Here is a 19161-nt window from a genome sequence, read left to right as displayed (position 1 = left end):
CGGCAAATGACACACGGAGGCAATGTGGCCTTTCTTCTGGCAAGCGTACAAATAGCACAATCCTTAGATCGTGCTGTACCTACATGCTGGACGAAACAGAAAGGACAAGATGGGAAGAGAAAATGCTGATGCCGGTGTTGGGGTGGTCACAGCTGCTCGAGCCAGCCTCGGTCTGCTCAACGCTGGGCCCGCGAGTTTACCGCTGCAACTGCCACTTTGTTGTGCAAGCTATTTGTTGTCCTAGTGGACACATCTTGTGACAGTACTGCCACATTGCCCCACACTTCAATTTGGTCACCTGCTGTCCAAGAAACTTCAAAAGATTGTACTATTTGCAAAACTCCTGCCAACTGGGTGTTTTCACAGAGTAAAGGCTTTTGGCACACTTCTTGAACGGAGATTAACAGATAATTGTGTCATGCACCATAGAGTTGGCATAAGAGTCTTTATGGGCATCAGTAATGAGTTGACACAGCTAAGGCCTTGAAGTTCATCTGACCGGGCCCTGTAGGACTGGTTTGGTTTCTTGCAGCATTGGTGGAACTCAACTTGCGCCACTGTGACATGCGTTCACTTACGATGGTAGCTGGTCAGTAAACTCCACATGCAATCAAAAATAAGAGCTTTCAGTTCTTGTAAAGGGGAAATTTGACACACTTAATGATACACTGTAAATGTAATACACAAGAGGAATAAGGCTTTGCACAAATTTGAATCTATCACACCAAAAAATGCTGTCTGAGTCTTTTTTCATAAGCTGCCCGATCCTCAGCTGAATCGTCATACGGAGGAAAAGTGGGTGGATAGACCAGTGGAACAGTACTCCATCTCTCAGTAGCCAACAAACTGGTCACTACCAAAGTAAGTGTTCAATCAGGGCCAGCAGGGCCGTCCATAACGACTAAACCTGATGAAACCACACTTACAGACGGTACACACGGAATCTGTTCCAAACTCATCACCAGTCATGTAGTAACCAAGTAATATATGAAACCGACCCAAGTAACACAAATATGGCTTTATTCATTATCCTCTGAACAATAATGGAAAAACCCACTTGTAACTACTCCACACATAAGTAGACAAAAGAATCATAAAGAAGGTGCAACATAAATGATACACAGAACAATTGATGTGAGTGGCACAGACTAAAAGAACATAATGAGGGTGAGTCAACGCTGCTCGTATACAGGCATGATTCACCAATAGATGGCATGGTGGAGACCATGCCATGGGAATATTTCCTACAAGTGGCCTCAAGTATCTGGCTTCTGCTGGTTCAGTTGGTGGTTGAGTTAAGTACACATGTGCAGCGACACTGCACTCATACTCACATGCAACAATAGCACGATACGGAATATACCTTATCCCACACCACCCCTTTTAACTTACCTTTGAACATTATATCCTGTTCTCTTTGTATGAACACGCCGAAAGGTAGCGAGGTGCCATATTGTTTATTTCCATGACGTGAGAATCATGATAAGTAGTTCATTAGCAATTGGGTAGTCATTAATTATTTCAGCCTGGGCACTATCTACAAAAATGCTATCAATCAGTGTCCTACTATCTTGCTGTACATGGAAAACAGACTACTGAAATTAAATTGAAACAGTCAATAATTTTTCCTACCTGTATCTTTTAAGAAATTTACCTTGAAATATCCACAAACAATTAATTTTTCTACTTGCCTGACAGGTAGCTCAATAAAGCTTCTCATATATTTTTCATAAATACCTGAAAGTTTCCTGTAGGGGGTCTGTAGACTGTTACAATCATTAGAGAAGTATTCTGCAGTAACAACTTGCAAGCACATGCTTCTAGACTCTGATTAACACAAAAACTATTTGTTTCAGTACTTTTGACTTTGTGTCCAACTTTTACATAAGTAGCAACTCCTCGTTTTTCCATATTAACTGTACACAAAAATGATGCAGGTCTGTAATCCCTGATAGTTAACTTCTCCTTTCCTGTGGTTATATGGTTTTATGGTGTTCAGAGAGGCACAGAACATCTATCACTCCAGAATTTTTCACATCATCTGGCATATAAGATGCCTTATTTTTTAATCCTCTAGTGTTCTGATGAAACAAATTATTATTATAATTATTATCTGGAAACTGTTACATATATTAGGGTGCTGTTCTGTTCTAATTTCTTTCAATATTGGCTATCTTTAATCTGATTCTAAACTAAAAATATGCCCCTTTGATTCCAATAATCGCAGGGATTTTGTCTTGTGTGCTTGTAGCCCCCCTTAAACTTACTGCGAGATGCATAGCTAATCTCTCCTTCCCCCTCCTATTGAGGCACAAGCCATGATTTGTGTGTCTCCATCTCCTGATTGCAGCAACTGGCATGACATAGATATGAGACTTTGTTTCAGAAATTTGTGCAGCCCTTCATTAACATGCCTAACAGCCATGTCAACCCACGGCGGGTCAAGTCGCTGCAAAACCTCCACAAACCATACATGAGTGTGTGATATTGTTGCTCTTATTCCCTCCAGGTCAACTTTATGCTATATTCTAAGTTGCTAGCCAGGCTGTTTCTTGCTCTTCCTACTATAAGTACCTTATCCTCTCCATCAAGATCTCTGCACAAGGTCGCTATGCTCTCTGTCACCTGGATTAGCTTGGCACTAGGTTTCAGGATGCTTGTGACCTTGTTTTCCCTGTACTAGTAGACCTACACCTCTCTGCTGACTGCTCCCTATGTAACACCACAGCTCTTATGCTGTATGGATTTATTTATTTATTTATTTATTTTTTGCTTTATTTAATGTTACATTGTTGATCGTCTGTAAATGTGTTTGAATCGATAACATAAAATTGTGTACTCTTTTCTTTGTCAAGCCTTTGATGTCGTGATTTGATTCTATGCAAAGTAGTGTATCTGTAATTTAAAATTCTTTGTCCCATTTGGAGGGAACAAAACTTACTGTATATAATTGTAATTTTGTATGAATAATTTTTTTGTAGAGGTGTCAATATGTGAAAATGTTCTGTCTTATTTAATGTATTTGATTGCTGTTATGTAAACTGCTGATCCTCACTTAGGGCTCTTAGTATTCTGTGTATAAGAGGTGTAGTGGTTCCCCTCGGGAACGGAACTGTGTAGCGCGCACAAAATGTGGTTGGCCTAGGTGGAAAAGGTGGAACAAGAGTCAGTCGGGGACGAGCCAGCAGTCAGAGATGAGCTACGAGTCCGTGCACTGCTGTGTAAAAGTTGCATAGTGCTGGTTTCGAGAGAGGCTTTTCTGTTATTTTCCAATGCCTCGGATGGATGGATAAATAGCTGGGCTATTCTGGAATTTGTATCTATCATCGCCACCAAGAAATGACAGAGTCCAGCAATTCTGCCTGCAATTCCATCTACCAACATGCAGTTGCCACCACATTGCGCAATCACTGTAACATAATATTATAATGATGTACAGTGAAGGATCAGCTTAATGGATGTGTTATTGTGCTGAAATATAAGGTAATTTATATCTGAATTTATGTACCTACCTTGACTTTTCTCCTCATCATAACACCTCTCAGGGTCCTCTCCGTTTGAACTAAAGTGATTACCGAGTGTCCTTACTGAAAGTACATTAAAACCCAGTTTTCTAATTGATGCCCTTTGAACATAGTAAAGAGAAAGTTAAAGTTAATGTGGCAAGAGAGTGAGTTAAAGTTAATGATGCTTGCTCAAAATAAATTTCCTATTAAAACTGCTATATAAAGCGCTGTTGCTAACTTCTAAATTAAAATTTCTCAAGACTGAGGCTTATAACGTTTTGCTTAGTAAATGATCACATTACTACCTGTTGTTAATCGTAGAAAGTGAGTCAGTATCTTACAGTAATATTAATTTTATGTTTCATGGTAGTAAAAGTGGAAAATTGCATAGTAGGAAATTATATACTCATGATTACTAAGTGTTTGTCTCTCTTGTGTGCATATTAACAGTATAAAGACCACTCAGTTTGTGTAAGCCCTGAAAATGATAGTGTTTTTCTGTACGTGTTATAATTTTGCAAATAGTTTTTTTGTGCTGCTCCAGTTGTTAGCTTCAATCTTAAAACATGTGTGTGTCAGAGTTCATTGCACTCGCGTGTGGCCAAGTCTAGGTTGTGTTTGTCCGTTATAGTTACTTATACCTACTTTCTTAAACGAGAATGTTAATCATTCTCTTGCCTAGTTAGGCTGGCAGCCGTTTTCTTTATCCGTTGAACAGTGCAGATAGGCAAAATTTTGTTTGGTACTGTTCAAATATTTACGTAATTCTGACTTTCATTTCCGGTAAGCCATTTCCGTTAGGTACAACACGGTCAACTTAACAAAAATCCTCCTGGAGGGTAACACTGCTCTGTTGCTTTATACCATAATTGCTATGACAAAATAGTTTTATTTCAAAGCCTGTTTCCAGCTTTAAGGTTATGGTACAATAGTAGCAGACAGGAGTGTTATACCTATTAGCAAGACTCATTTCTTTCTATGTGACTTTTCTACTGATAAAGTCTTAAAGTCATTCTTATGAATCTGGTGCACTCTACTTAGTTTAAAAACTGGTTGAGGCTCTTCTCTGACTTCAGATAACAAGTCAAAGTGATTGCTAACCAGTATTTCAAATGCAATTTCTGAGGTTTTCTCCTTTTTCCTATTACTTATCAACTTCTCCCAGTTTCCATTGTTTCTTTCCCCCTTCAATCTATCTAATTCGAAATATGACATTTCTAATTCTGCCTGAAGAGCATAAATCTTTCTTCTCTGTTCCACAATTTTCTTGTCTCAGCTATGTAATCTACAAGTCCATGAAAGAGCCTCATCTGACACTTTTTTGGCTTCCCTGCTGCATTCTCCCCAGGGAAACACCAACCACAATCCTGACATGTTTCTCCCATGTCAATTAACTTACAACAATATTCACATTTGCCAGTAAGTGAAAGATTATATTTTGTTTTAAGTCATGCAGCTAACTTCTGGGCATCAAGCAGGTGTAAAAAAACATGACAGATGTTCATTGAATGTAGGTGGTAGAAGACACAAAGTGAATGAAAACTAAAAAGCACAATATTTTCTAACAACAATCTTTAACCAACTCTGTCAGGATTATGTAAAGCACTTTAATTAATCCAAAATAACATATAATAAGCATATGGTGGACAGATGTTAACACTAGCTTGTAAACATACCACTGATATTCACTGAATGTAGATTTTAAGCCACGGAAGTCAGGAAATGAATGAAAACTAAAAAAAGCATGATATTTAAAACAACAGTATTAAACAGACTCTATCTGGAAACTTGGGGAAGCACTGTAATCTATCCAAAACAATTCATAACACTCCACCACTGCTGTTGTTTATGTCTGAGTGCTTGAGTGTGACTACCACCGCTAACTGCCAACCAATGGACGTCAGCAAAAGACAATAAATTCGCTAGCTTACAGAACTTGAAATTTCTGCATCCATAAAAGGAGAGAGAGAGGTTGTGGGGCACAGAGAGTTAAAAGAATAAAGTAAGGACATCAGTCAGGACTTGGACCAAGGCAAGACAGTATGACAGGGCAAGAGGATCACTCGTATCAATACGGATTGTTCTTATTAAATTAGCATGCAAATATAGCAGTTATACATACTGTGGGTCAACATTTGCAGTAGCTTCATCAAGTACTAGAACTTTGTTGTTTCTGAGAATAGCTCGTGCAAGACAAATCAGTTGCCTCTGTCCAGCACTAAAATTGCTGCCACCTTCATTGACGTGATACTCAAGGGTGTCAACAGCGTCTTTCAGTTCCACCTGAAATATGTTTAATGTTAAAGTGCAAAAATGATCATTTATGAGGGACAGTGCAAATAAATCAAAAATTCATGCAGGATCATACATGAATTTTATGTTTAATTTTATTACTGAAGTTGGAAATTTTTTGTTATATGAACTTGGAGAAATCCTATTTCATCTGTTCATTACACTCTGTTGTAAGTGAAAGGGCAACATTTGGTCACCAAAAATGTTAAAGTAAACATTCTGGTACATATTCACACTAACTTGATTCATGGTAAAAAGCACTCCCACCTCTGGCCTGACCAACAAGCTCCACACACTGCGGGCTACGTGCTTCACTGAACTCTCAGTACACTTGATGTTACTTAGTTAGTTAGGTAGACTGCAATGATGAGGAATGAGATTTTACATTCACACTGCAAATTAATTTGTGCATACAGTTACATTCGGAACATTTCTAAGTTTTTTGAAATTTTTTTAATTACAAAAAGAAAAAAAAGATATACAAATGTGTATTAGTAACTTCTACCCACCACGTTCTACACATTACAGTAACAGAAATTCTTCTACAGGATAAAAGTTGTCAAGGAGAAACTTTCCCAGTTGGTTTTAAAATTTTACTTTGCTGTCTGTTACACATTATATCAATGGGTAGCCGATCAAAAATTTTTGTTAAAACATTTTGGACCACTTTTTGTGGAGTAATGGATGACTTTTTTGTTCTGGTATTGTAATTATGTATATTATTGTTCCTTTTGAACTACTTGGATTATTCACAACAAACTTCATGAGGGAATAAATATACTGTGAAGCAGTACTCACAATCCTCAACTCCAAAAGATGTCTACAAGGTGATCATGGGTGAGCACCACATATTATTCTTACAGCATTTTTTTCTGTAATGAAGACTGTCTTTCTTAAAGATGAGCTACAGCAGAACATTATTCCACATGGTATTACTGAATGAAAATATGCAAATATGTCAACTTACTGATTTGTCTCTCCCCCACTGTCCCACATCATTTGAACTGAGGCAAAACTGTGACTTATCAGACTGTTCAACATGCTTGCAGCCAGTTATGGCCCAGTTTCTGTGTGTCGCTTTGTGTGTCACTGTGAACAGGGACCTTCTGCCAGATACCTGACTCCATCTGACCATTGCATGCAGTCCCCTTCACAGTGTTGACTCAGAAAGTGGCTGAGATGAAACTTCTAATGTACCAGACAGAGATTCGATTTGTTTACCAGTCAATACACTCTCATAGTTCAGTAGCTGATCATGTATTATTAATACCAAAGTCTCAATAGTTTATGGTCAGTGGTTTATTAATTTGCATCAGGTATTGTAATGAAGTAGTTACCTTGGTAAATTTATGAAACACTAAAATTGTGGATTTTGTATTCTGTAAGCAACTGATAAAACACACTGAAGGTTCACTTTTGACTTTAAAAACATGTATTAAACTTATGTATGCATGGAATTAGAATGTATTTTATTTATAAATTAAAAATCTTGTTGTTGTGGTTCTCATTCTGAAGACTGGTTCGATGCAGCTCTCAATTCTACTCTATGCTGTGCAAGACTCTTCTTCTCTGAATAACTACTGCAACCTACATCCTTCTGAATCTGCTTACTGTATTCATCTATTGGTCTCCCTCTAAGATTCCCCCCACCCCCTCCCCTAGACACACTTCCCTCGAGTAGTAAATTGGTGATCCATTGATGTCTCAGAATGTGTCCTATCAACAGATCCCTTCTTTTTGTCAAGTTACAAACTTCTTTTCCTCCCAGTTCTATTCAGTACCTCTTTGTTAGTTACACAATCTACCCATCTATCCTTCAGTATTTTTCTGTAGTACCACATTTCAAAAGCTTCTATTTTCTTTTTGTCTAAAATATTTATCATCCAAGTTTCACTTCCATACATGGCTACACTCCATACAAATATCCCCAGAAAAGAGTTCATAACACTTCAATCTGTATTCTGTGTTAACAAATTTAGCTTATTTGGAAATCCTCTTCTTGCCACTACCCATCTATCTTTTAGATCCTCTCTACTTCTGCCGTCATAATTTATTTTGCTCTCCAAATAGTAAAATTCTTCTGCTACTTTAAGTGTCTTGTTTTCTAATACACTCCTGGAAATTGAAATAAGAACACCGTGAATTCATTGACACATTCCTGGGGTCAGATACGTCACATGATCACACTGACAGAACCACAGGCACATAGACACAGGCAACAGAGCATGCACAATGTCGGCACTAGTACAGTGTATATCCACCTTTCGCAGCAATGCAGGCTGCTATTCTCCCATGGAGACGATCGTAGAGATGCTGGATGTAGTCCTGTGGAACGGCTTGCCATGCCATTTCCACCTGGCGCCTCAGTTGGACCAGCGTTCGTGCTGGACGTGCAGACCGCGTGAGACGACGCTTCATCCAGTCCCAAACATGCTCAATGGGGGACAGATCCGGAGATCTTGCTGGCCAGGGTAGTTGACTTACACCTTCTAGAGCACGTTGGGTGGCACGGGATACATGCGGACGTGCATTGTCCTGTTGGAACAGCAAGTTCCCTTGCCGGTCTAGGAATGGTAGAACGATGGGTTCGATGACGGTTTGGATGTACCGTGCACTATTCAGTGTCCCCTCGACGATCACCAGTGGTGTACGGCCAGTGTAGGAGATCGCTCCCCACACCATGATGCCGGGTGTTGGCCCTGTGTGCCTCGGTCGTATGCAGTCCTGATTGTGGCGCTCACCTGCACGGCGCCAAACACGCATACGACCATCATTGGCACCAAGGCAGAAGCGACTCTCATCGCTGAAGACGACACGTCTCCATTCGTCCCTCCATTCACGCCTGTCGCGACACCACTGGAGGCGGGCTGCACGATGTTGGGGCGTGAGCGGAAGACGGCCTAACGGTGTGCGGGACCGTAGCCCAGCTTCATGGAGACGGTTGCGAATGGTCCTCGCTGATACCCCAGGAGCAACAGTGTCCCTAATTTGCTGGGAAGTGGCGGTGCGGTCCCCTACGGCACTGCGTAGGATCCTACGGTCTTGGCGTGCATCCGTGCGTCGCTGCGGTCCGGTCCCAGGTCGACGGGCACGTGCACCTTCCCCCGACCACTGGCGACAACATCGATGTACTGTGGAGACCTCACGCCCCACGTGTTGAGCAATTCGGCGGTACGTCCAGCCGGCCTCCCGCATGCCCACCATATGCCCTCGCTCAAAGTCCGTCAACTGCACATACAGTTCACGTCCACGCTGTCGCGGCATGCTACCAGTGTTAAAGACTGCGATGGAGCTCCGTATGCCACGGCAAACTGGCTGACACTGACGGCGGCGGTGCACAAATGCTGCGCAGCTAGCGCCATTCGACGGCCAACACCGCGGTTTGTGGTGTGTCCGCTGTGCCGTGCGTGTGATCATTGCTTGTACAGCCCTCTCGCAGTGTCCGGAGCAAGTATGGTGGGTCTGACACACCGGTGTCAATGTGTTCTTTTTTCCATTTCCAGGAGTGTATAATTCCCTCTGCATCACATGATTTAATTCTACTAAATTCCATTGTTTTTATTTTTATTTTGTTGATATTCATCTTATATCCTCCTTTGAAGAAGCTGTCAATTCTATTCAACTTCCCTTCCAAGTCCTTTGTTGTCTCTGACAGAATTACAATGTCACTGGCAAACCTCAAAGCTTTTATTTCTTTTCCCTTGACTTTCATTCCTACTCCTAATTTTTCTTTGGTTTTCTTTACTGTGTGCTCAATGTACAGATTGAATAACATTTGGGGCAGGCTACAACCCTGTCTCCCTCCTTCTCAACCACTGCTTCCCTTTCGCACCCCTTGACTCTTTTAGCTGCTATCAGTTTTGGTACAATTTGTAAGTAGCCTTTCACTCCCTGTATTTTACCCATGCTACCTTCAGAATTTCAAGAAAAGTATTCCAGTCAACATTGTCAAAAGATTTTTCCAGGTCTACAAATGCTATTAACAAAAGTTTGCCTTTCCTTAACGTATCTTCTAAGAGAAGTCATAGAGTCAGTATTGCCTCCAGAATCCAAACTGATCTTCCCTGATAATGGCTTCTAGCAATTTTTCCATTCTTCTGGGAAGAATTTTTGTTAGTATTTTGCAACTGTGACTTATTAAACTGATAGTTCAGTAATATTCATATCTCTTACAACATGCTTTCTTTGGAATTAGAATTACTACATTATTATTGAAGTCAGAGGGTATTTCACCTGTCTCATATATCTTGCGTACCATGTGGAACAGTTTTTGCATGGCTAGCTCCTCCAAAGGCTATCAGTAGTTCTGACAAAATGTCTTCTACTCCAGGGGCCTTGTTCCATCTTACATATTTCAGTGTTCTCTCAAATTCTTTTCACAGTATTGTATCTCCCAACTCACTTCATTTACATTCTCTTCGCTTCCTACACTATTGCCTTCAAGTTCATCTGCCTTTTATAGACCCTTTATATACTCTTTCCACCTTTCAGCTTTCCCTTCTTTGTTTAGTTCTGGTTTTCATCTGAGTTCCTGATACTCATACGGTTGCTTCTCTTTTCCCTAGAGGCCTCTCTAATTTTCCTGTAGACAATATCTATCTTTCCCTGAGTCATATGTGCTTCTAAACCCTTGCAGTAGTCATCTAGCCATTCGTGCTTGGCCATTTTGCAGTTCCTGACAATCTCATTTCTAAATGTTTGTATTCCATTTCATCTGCTTCATTTGCTGCATTTTTTTACATTTACTACTTTCATCAATTAGATTTAATATGTCTTCTGATATCCAAGGGTTTCTAGTACGATTTATCTTTTTACCTATTTGATCCTCTGCTGCCTTCACTATTTCATCTCTCAAAGTTTCCAGTTTGCCTTCTAATGTATTAATTTCCAATGTTCCAGCAATTGTTGTCTAATCCTGCCCCCCAAACTCTCAACAATCTTTGGTTCCCTCAACTTCAACAAGTCCAACCTCCTTAATTTCCTACCTTTTGCAGTTTCTTCAGATTTAATTTTCAGTTCATAACCAATAAAACATGGTCAGAGTCCACATCTGCCTCTGGAAATGCCTTACAATTTAAAAGCTAGTTCTGAAAACTCTATCTTACCATTATATAATCAGTCTGCAGCCTTCTGGTATCTCCAGGTCTCTTTCATTTATACAGTCTTATTTCATGATTTTAATCCAAATGTTAGTGATGATTAAATTATGTTCTGTGCAAAATTCTACCAGGCAGCTTCCTATTTCATTCTTTTCACCCAGTCAACATTGATCTACTATTTTCCAATTCTCTTCCTTTTCTTACTATAAATTTCCAGTCCTCCATCACAATTAAATTCATATGTCCCTTAACTGTCTGAATAATTTCTTTTATCTCATTACACAATTCGTCAATCTCTTCATCATCTGTGCAACTAGTTGACATACAAACTTGTACTACTGTGGTGGGTGTGCGCTTCATGTCTATATTGGCTACGATAATGTTTTCATTATGCTGATAATAGTAGCTTAAACACATTCCTATTTTCTAAATCTTTATCAAACCTACTTCCATATAACCCCTTTTTTATTTTGTATTTATAAATCTGTATTCACCTGATCAGAAGCCCTCTTTCTCCTATTACCAAACTTCTCTAATTTCCACTACATCTTAACATCAACCCATCTATTTCCTTTTTAAATTTTTTAATCGATTAAAGGATCTATTAATATACAGTCTTTAAGAAAGAAGTTGGGAGAATTGCAGTACTGGTTAGAAACTTCCACTTTACACTTAGTGTAAACGAGCACTGGCTATATTCATCAGAAATTGACCTCAATATTCCATTTGGTTACTCCTTAGCTAGTAGTTACTGCAGATCAACAATTGGACATGGGTGTGTTGCAATATATATTAAGAATGGACTAAATTTACAATACTTTACTATTGATGTCACAGACCTGTGTATAGACACCACCTTTGAGGCTGTAGTTGTACATATACCTAAACATAATATTATTGTTGCATCTGTATATTGCACACCATCTTCTAGTGAATATGAATTTATAGTAAATTTAATAAACTGTTAGTCTTACTAACTTAAGCCTAAATATAAATACTAAAGAATCTTAATTTTTGGTGATATTAATATGGATATCAGGGTACAGAGTCATATCATATTGGAATTCTTGGATAGCCTAAGAGCTTTTGATTGCTATTGTCTAAATGATAAGCCTACAAGATATAATACATGCTTAGACAATATAATAAGTAATATCCATGAAAATAATGTTGAAATTGGAGTAGTCAAGTTAGGCCTAGCTGTCCATGATGGCCTATGGATTACAGTCCCAGTCAGCATTCCAGATGAACAACACAAAACTGTTAGACCTATGAATGAATGCAACATAAGAGAGTTTAGAACTAGATTAAGGTCAGTTAACCGGAATGACGTCTTATCCAAAGATATGTGTGTGAATAACACAAGCAAATTATTTATAGAGGAAATTGCAAGAATATTTGATGAGTGTTGTCCCAGATTAGAAAAAAAAAAAAAAAAAAAAAAAAAAAAAAAAAAAAAAAAAAAAAAACAGAATAATAACCAAGTTCATAAACCACAGAGACTAAATAATTGGTTCACACCATACCTCAACAGCATCATGATTATGCTTCTTATGTTTAAGGACAGATCTCATAACAGCAGCAAGTACAAAGAGATGTACATTAGAATAAGAAAAATTTATAGAGCTGAAATAAGCTTGGCAAAACGTAGGGCAAATGATAACTATATTCTTAAATCCAGAAACAGCCGTAAAGCTGCCTGCGAAGTAATTAAAAGTGAAATAAATAGACCAACAACTCAACTAGCTATATCCATAGCCCCAGGTATCTTAAACTCACACTTTATTAACTTCAGTTTACGACAAGATTTGTCTCCCCCCCAAAGCCATGCTTGATGCTAAAACCCTTTTAGGTTTAAATAAGAAAATAAGAATGTAGTTCATAAATTCTGCTGGGCAACAGTAACTGAAAATGATGTTAGCAAAGCAATAGACAAACTAAGTGGTTCGAGAGCAGACGACTTCTATGGTCTGTCAAACTTTGTCATAAAGAAGATATCAAGTGATCTTCTGTCCCCTCTAACCTCTCTCATTAACCGTATATTACAGCAAGGGATTTTCCCCGACTGTTTGAAAATAGCAGTAACTATTCCCATATTTAAGAAAGGAGATAAATCAAATCCAAGTAACTATCGCCCTATCTCATTAATCCCAATAATATCTAAAATAATCGAAGACTGTGTTCACCAGCAAATGAATCACTATTTTGAGAGGAATAACTTGTTAAGTAACACACAGTATGGATTCAGGTCTAAACTATCCACAGTTAAAGTGGTTGAAAATATTGTTAATGATATATATATATATATATATATATATATATATATATATATATATATATATATATATATATATATATATATCTAAAAAGAAAGATGATGAGACTTACCAAACAAAAGCGCTGGCAGGTCGATAGACATACAAACAAACACAAATATACACACAAAATTCAAGCTTTCGCAACAAACTGTTGCCTCATCAGGAAAGAGGGAAGGAGAGGGAAAGACGAAAGGATGTGGGTTTTAAGGGAGAGGGTAAGGAGTCATTCCAATCCCGGGAGCGGAAAGACTTACCTTAGGGGGAAAAAAGGACAGGTATACACTCGCACACACACACATATCCATCCACACATACAGACACTGCTTGTGTCTGTATGTGTGGATGGATATGTGTGTGTGTGCGAGTGTATACCTGTCCTTTTTTCCCCCTAAGGTAAGTCTTTCCGCTCCCGGGATTGGAATGACTCCTTACCCTCTCCCTTAAAACCCACATCCTTTCGTCTTTCCCTCTCCTTCCCTCTTTCCTGATGAGGCAACAGTTTGTTGCGAAAGCTTGAATTTTGTGTGTATATTTGTGTTTGTTTGTATGTCTATCGACCTGCCAGCGCTTTTGTTTGGTAAGTCTCATCATCTTTCTTTTTAGATATATTTTTTCCACGTGGAATGTTTCCCTCTGTTATATATATATATATATATATATATATATATATATATATATTTTATATATATATATATATATATATATATATATATATATATATATATATATATATATATATATATATATATATGATGGCTTTAAAAACATATTAATCTCTTGTGCTACTCTCCTAGACCTGAGTAAAGCATTTGACACTGTATTCGCTAGTACTTTGGTCATGAAATTAAGACACTATGGCATGGAAGAGTACAATTTGTTAGTGCAAATGGGCAGCTGTCAAACCCACAAACAATAAAAAGAGGTGTGCCACAGAGCTCCGTACTTGGGCCCTTCCTGTTTGTAGTGTATGTTAATGATATGCCACAGTATTTACCATGTAAAACAGTCCTCTATGCAGGCGATACAACTTTTATCAATTCAGGACAGACTCTTGAATCTGTACGAGAAAAAAATAATATAATATTTGAAAAATCGGTTCATTGGTTTAGTGCAAACTCCATATACATAAATGAAACAAAAACTGAGGAAATATTCTTTAATTTGAAGGTATCAAACAAAGAAAATAAGTCTGTTAAACTGTTAGGAATGATGATTGACCAGAAACTTAGCTGGGATAAACATATCACATACATCTGTTCTAAACTTGCACGTGCTATGTTCCTACTTTATAAGCTTAGGAATAATGTCAGCCAAAACTTACTGCTGCAGTCATATTTTGCTTATATCCATCCCCATATTTCATATGGTATTCGCTCTGGGGAAATTCTCCCAATTCAGTATCAATTTTTAGATGGCAAAAGAAAAAAAGCTCTTCGATGTATAGTGGGTTTATCTCCTAGGGATACATGCAGGGAACATTTCAAAAAAACTTAACATCGTGACAGTTCCTTCTTTGTACATCTGTTATTGCTTATTACATGTAAAAGAAAACATAGCTCAATATCCCATTAGGTCATCTGTCCACACAATTGATCTCCCATACTATAGATTGTCCAAGATACATATTAGTTATAAATATGTAGGCCTCGAACTGTTTAATACGCTCCCTAAAATTGTACAAACAGTATCTAAAAATAAATTTAAGACAACATTGGGTCAATGGCACAAAGGTAAAGCATTTTACTCAGTTGATGAATATAAAGATTGTAATATGGCAGATTTGCTGTTTTAACATAGAGAAAGGTACCTCTGCCTGTAGTAGGACCTAAATTTGGAAAAACAATATCTAACATATAGGCATAGACCTATTTAGAGTGCTCTATATTTGTATCAATATCTTGGGATAATGACATAGTGTTATCAACATGTATATGATAATGACACAGTGTCATCAACATGAATACTTCACACTTAATATAAATTTGTATAATGTTTTCTTTTTTATTGTGAAATTAACACTATATAAAATTCCAAATGTGTGCTATTGTATTACACTAACATTCATATGATTTATATATACATTGTTATGAGAATATAACTATCTTTATACTGTAACTGAACTTATTGACGAAGCCCATTGTATAACAAAATACAGAACAGCTAATAAAGATTCTTATTCTTATTCTTATATTCCACACTCTGACCTGTAGAATGCCAGTTTTGCTTCTCCCAATGACAAAATCCTGAATAATCTCCACCAAGAGATCCAAATGGAGGACTATTTTACCTCCAGAACATTTTACCCAAGAGGATTCCATTATCATTCAACCATAAAGTATAGCTGGTATAGTTTCCCCTTGCTTTCAGCTGTTTGTGTAGCAAGGCCATTTTGGTTGTGTTAAAAGGCCAGATCAGTCAGTCATCCAGACTGTTGCCCCTGCAACTACTGAAAAGGCTTTTGCCCCTCTTCAGGAACCACACACTTGTGAGGTCTGTCAACATATACCCCTCTGCTGTGGTTGCACCTACAATACAGCTATCTGTATCACTGAGGCAAGTAAGCCATCCCACCAATGGCAAGTTCCATGGTTCCTTTGTAATGGAACATTACTAACTGCATATACTGACAGCAGCAACTCCTGTCCGGTCTGAAAACAGTTAGGGTATTTTATGATTGCTGTTACTATGCAGTTTTACATGACTGTGATGATACAGTAACAAATCAGAAAACTTCAGCCCCAGTGTGGACACGGGTGTGCTTGTTTCTGCCACTCTGTCATGTCCCCACTTTTGTCCATCTCAGTACTGACTTCATATAACTGACTGACACACACACACACATAATTTCACTGCCATGACCTACGTCAGCAGTGAGGGGTCACATTACTGCTGGTACCGGTTCTACACCACATACAGTGGACCAAATGCAACCAATGTGCACTTATAATGAGTGACTAATGTTTTGTCCTGTGAGCTTGTGTTCAGATGGTTGCATGTCCCTGTTTGGCCACAGGGAAATGTGTACATTTATCTCTTATGTTATGAAGTACATCCTCCAGGATGAAGTACATGTGCTTTCCTACTGTCCTCCCTTCACTACCTGAATGGATGCCTCAGCCAGAACTCTTACCTAACTTAACTTTAGAAAGAATTGCCAAGCTACAGCTGCTCAGAGTCCCTGCAGATCCAAAAGTTCTGTTGTTCTGCACCCTAGGTTTTGAACTGGGGAAGTGAACTTCTTGGGTAAATATGAAAGAGATGTTGTTTCTTGTTGTTCATTAAATTAGATATTATGTTGTGTTATATGAACAGGTCTGAAGTGGAACCAAGTCAAAAAGACATATGTGTTCATTTATTCCACAAAAAATGTTTTTATTGTTTTGTGAAAGAAACAGCCACACCTACCTCTTCCAGTGCACTCCATATTTGATGATCTGGAAATTCTTGAAAAGGATCTAGATTATATCGAATTGTTTCTGAGAACAACACAGGTTCCTGAGGAATAATTGAAATACGTTTCCTCAGATCATGCAGACCAATGGATTGTGTGTTTATATTATCAATGTAAATGGTGCCTTCCAGTTTTGCTAGTCGAAACAATGCTGCAATAAGGGAAGATTTTCCAGCACCAGTTCTGCCTACGATTCCCACCTGGAAAGAACATTTTAGATTTGTAGGGAAAAAATTTACTAAATACATTCTATATCATAAGCATTCTATATCATGGATTTACCTTATGCGCAGCCTGTATAGTAAAATTAAGTTCTCTTAAAACAGGTGGCTCTGTTGGAACATATAAAAGGCTTAAATTTTCAAAACGAATTTCACCTTTTTGAGGCCAGTGGACTGATGGCTTCTTTCCTGTAAAATGGACAAAATTTATACAAGATAAACATAGAGGATGCCCTCCCTGCACCCCCACAAATACAATACACACTCAGTGTGTGGATGTGTGTGTGTGTGTGTGTGAGTGTGTGTGTGTGTGTGTGTGTGTGTGTGTGTGTGTGTGAGAGAGAGAGAGAGAGGGGGGGGGGGAGAGAGGGAGGGAGGGAGGGAGAGATCTTGACAAACATATGGGGTGAAAATTCTGCTTTTTTGATGATTATTCAAATTGCTATATCTCATGTAATAATTGATAGTTTGCCACAACATTTCCTCAAAAATAGCCCTTGCACTGATCTTTCACTTCATAATGCATAGTGTAGGCATGTAGACAAATTGAGAAAAACAGCATGTGTAACATACAATTTGTTGCAATAATACAATGACATTTTTTTGTTAAAGGAAATAATTTTAGGTTATTGTTGCCTTGAAAAATGTCAAGGAGAAAGTTCTAGATGAAACTTCAAGTATTCTTTCAGGATGCACCATTCTACAGACAGTACTTCATGGAAAATGACTCGGTATTTTAGTGTGCCAGCCCTTTATTGTTTCTGTCACAAGCTAACTATTTAAACCATCAGATGATCATCAGAAGTCTAGCTTAAACAAACTGTTGTATAAGTCAATACAATTTGAATACAACTGTGTCACATTATAACGAGCAGTATCCTCCAACTGTTGAAACTCAACTTAATCGATTGCACTGTGGGCTATGTGGTTATACATCACAACATGATATTGTTCAGTTTGTGTGACATATGTTTTTAAAATATGTTACTTATTATTTCTAGCACATTATGTTTGCTAACCTCATTTAGGTAAAAATAACTTAACGTGACAACCTGGAAAATCATTATTTTAACTTGGAAAACCTGGGAAAAACCTTGAATTTTAAAACTAAGATTTGGTGATCACCCTGTATAAATATATTTATTAATTTCTGTAGAAAAATGGAATGATCGTATAGTTTGATGGTAAATTTTATGGTTCTTGTGTTGAAGGGAGGTAACACCATGAGCATTTCCAGATACATTAAAAATAGGACAATAAATACACAGAATTAATCCCAGAAGTTTTGTATAGATCAATGAAAAATGTGCCATTAGGAAGTCAGAGGTACTTCATTTGTTTTATGTGTGATTATACAATGTTCCTTACATTTTATTTACTGAACAAAAAGGCTAAAATTGTCAAAATATCAAAGAGGCAGACTCAATTAGCAAAAACAAATGTGTTTAGCCAGGAAAATGTTTTAATATGAAAACTGTCATGAAGTTGACAATGAAAATATCCAACACCTTCTGAAATCTAAAGTCTATATGGGCAGATGCAGTTAAAATTGCAGTGTATATTAATAATTTAATTGATCCAGGCAATCTCAATGGAAAGGGACCTTATCAGTTGTTTCTGGAGAAGAATGTTCATTTGTTTCTGGGAAAGACCATCCAACTTTTGGACCAAATGTTATGTACATGTTTGAGAAAGTGTTGTTGTAAACAGGATGCAAAGCAACTACAAAGATGATGCATCTGAGTTGAAACTTCCTGGGAAATACCTGTCACTGTTTATGCATGGGGGAAGTTGTTGTTGTTGGGCTTGTCAGTCCTGAGACTGGTTTGATGCAGCTCTCCATACTGCTCTATCCTGTGCAAGATTATTCATCTCCCAGTACCTACTGCAGCCTACATCCTTCTGAATCTGCTTAGTGTCTTCATCTCTTGGTCTCCCTATATGATTTTTACCTGACACGTTGCCCTCCAATACTAAATTGGTGATCCCTTGATGCCTCAGAATATGCCCTACCAACTGATCCCTTCTTCTTGTCAAGTTGTGCCATAAACTTCTCTTCTCCCCAATTCTATTCAATACCTCCTCATTAGTTACGTGATCTACCCATCTAATCTTCAGCATTCTTCTGTAGCACCACATTTCGATAGCTTCTATTCTCTTCTTGTCCAAAATATTTATCATCCATATTTCACTTCCATACATGGACACACTGCATACAAATACTTTCAGAAACGACTTTCTGACACTTAAATCAATACTCGATGTTAACAAATT

The 19161-nt window shown here is 38.0% G+C and overlaps 1 protein-coding gene across 3 annotated transcripts in view; it reads right to left on the bottom strand.

Moving 5' to 3' along the window:
- LOC126235665 (ATP-binding cassette sub-family C member 4-like) overlaps positions 1–19161 on the bottom strand; it is a 359166-nt gene that overhangs the window by 21159 nt on the left and 318846 nt on the right. For all 3 annotated transcript variants that reach the window (XM_049944386.1, XM_049944385.1, XM_049944387.1), the window contains 3 exons: positions 16949–17076; positions 16621–16866; positions 5629–5789 (listed from right to left, as the gene is read on the bottom strand). In XM_049944386.1, coding sequence (XP_049800343.1) covers positions 5629–5789; positions 16621–16866; positions 16949–17076 — 535 coding nt within the window. The remainder of the gene's footprint in view (positions 1–5628; positions 5790–16620; positions 16867–16948; positions 17077–19161) is intronic.

This window comes from Schistocerca nitens, chromosome 2 (assembly GCF_023898315.1).
Source record: "Schistocerca nitens isolate TAMUIC-IGC-003100 chromosome 2, iqSchNite1.1, whole genome shotgun sequence".
NCBI classification, from domain to species: Eukaryota; Metazoa; Arthropoda; class Insecta; order Orthoptera; family Acrididae; genus Schistocerca; species Schistocerca nitens.
Note: the sequence above shows the minus strand (reverse complement) of the source record. Positions and strands in the feature narration are given on the sequence as shown.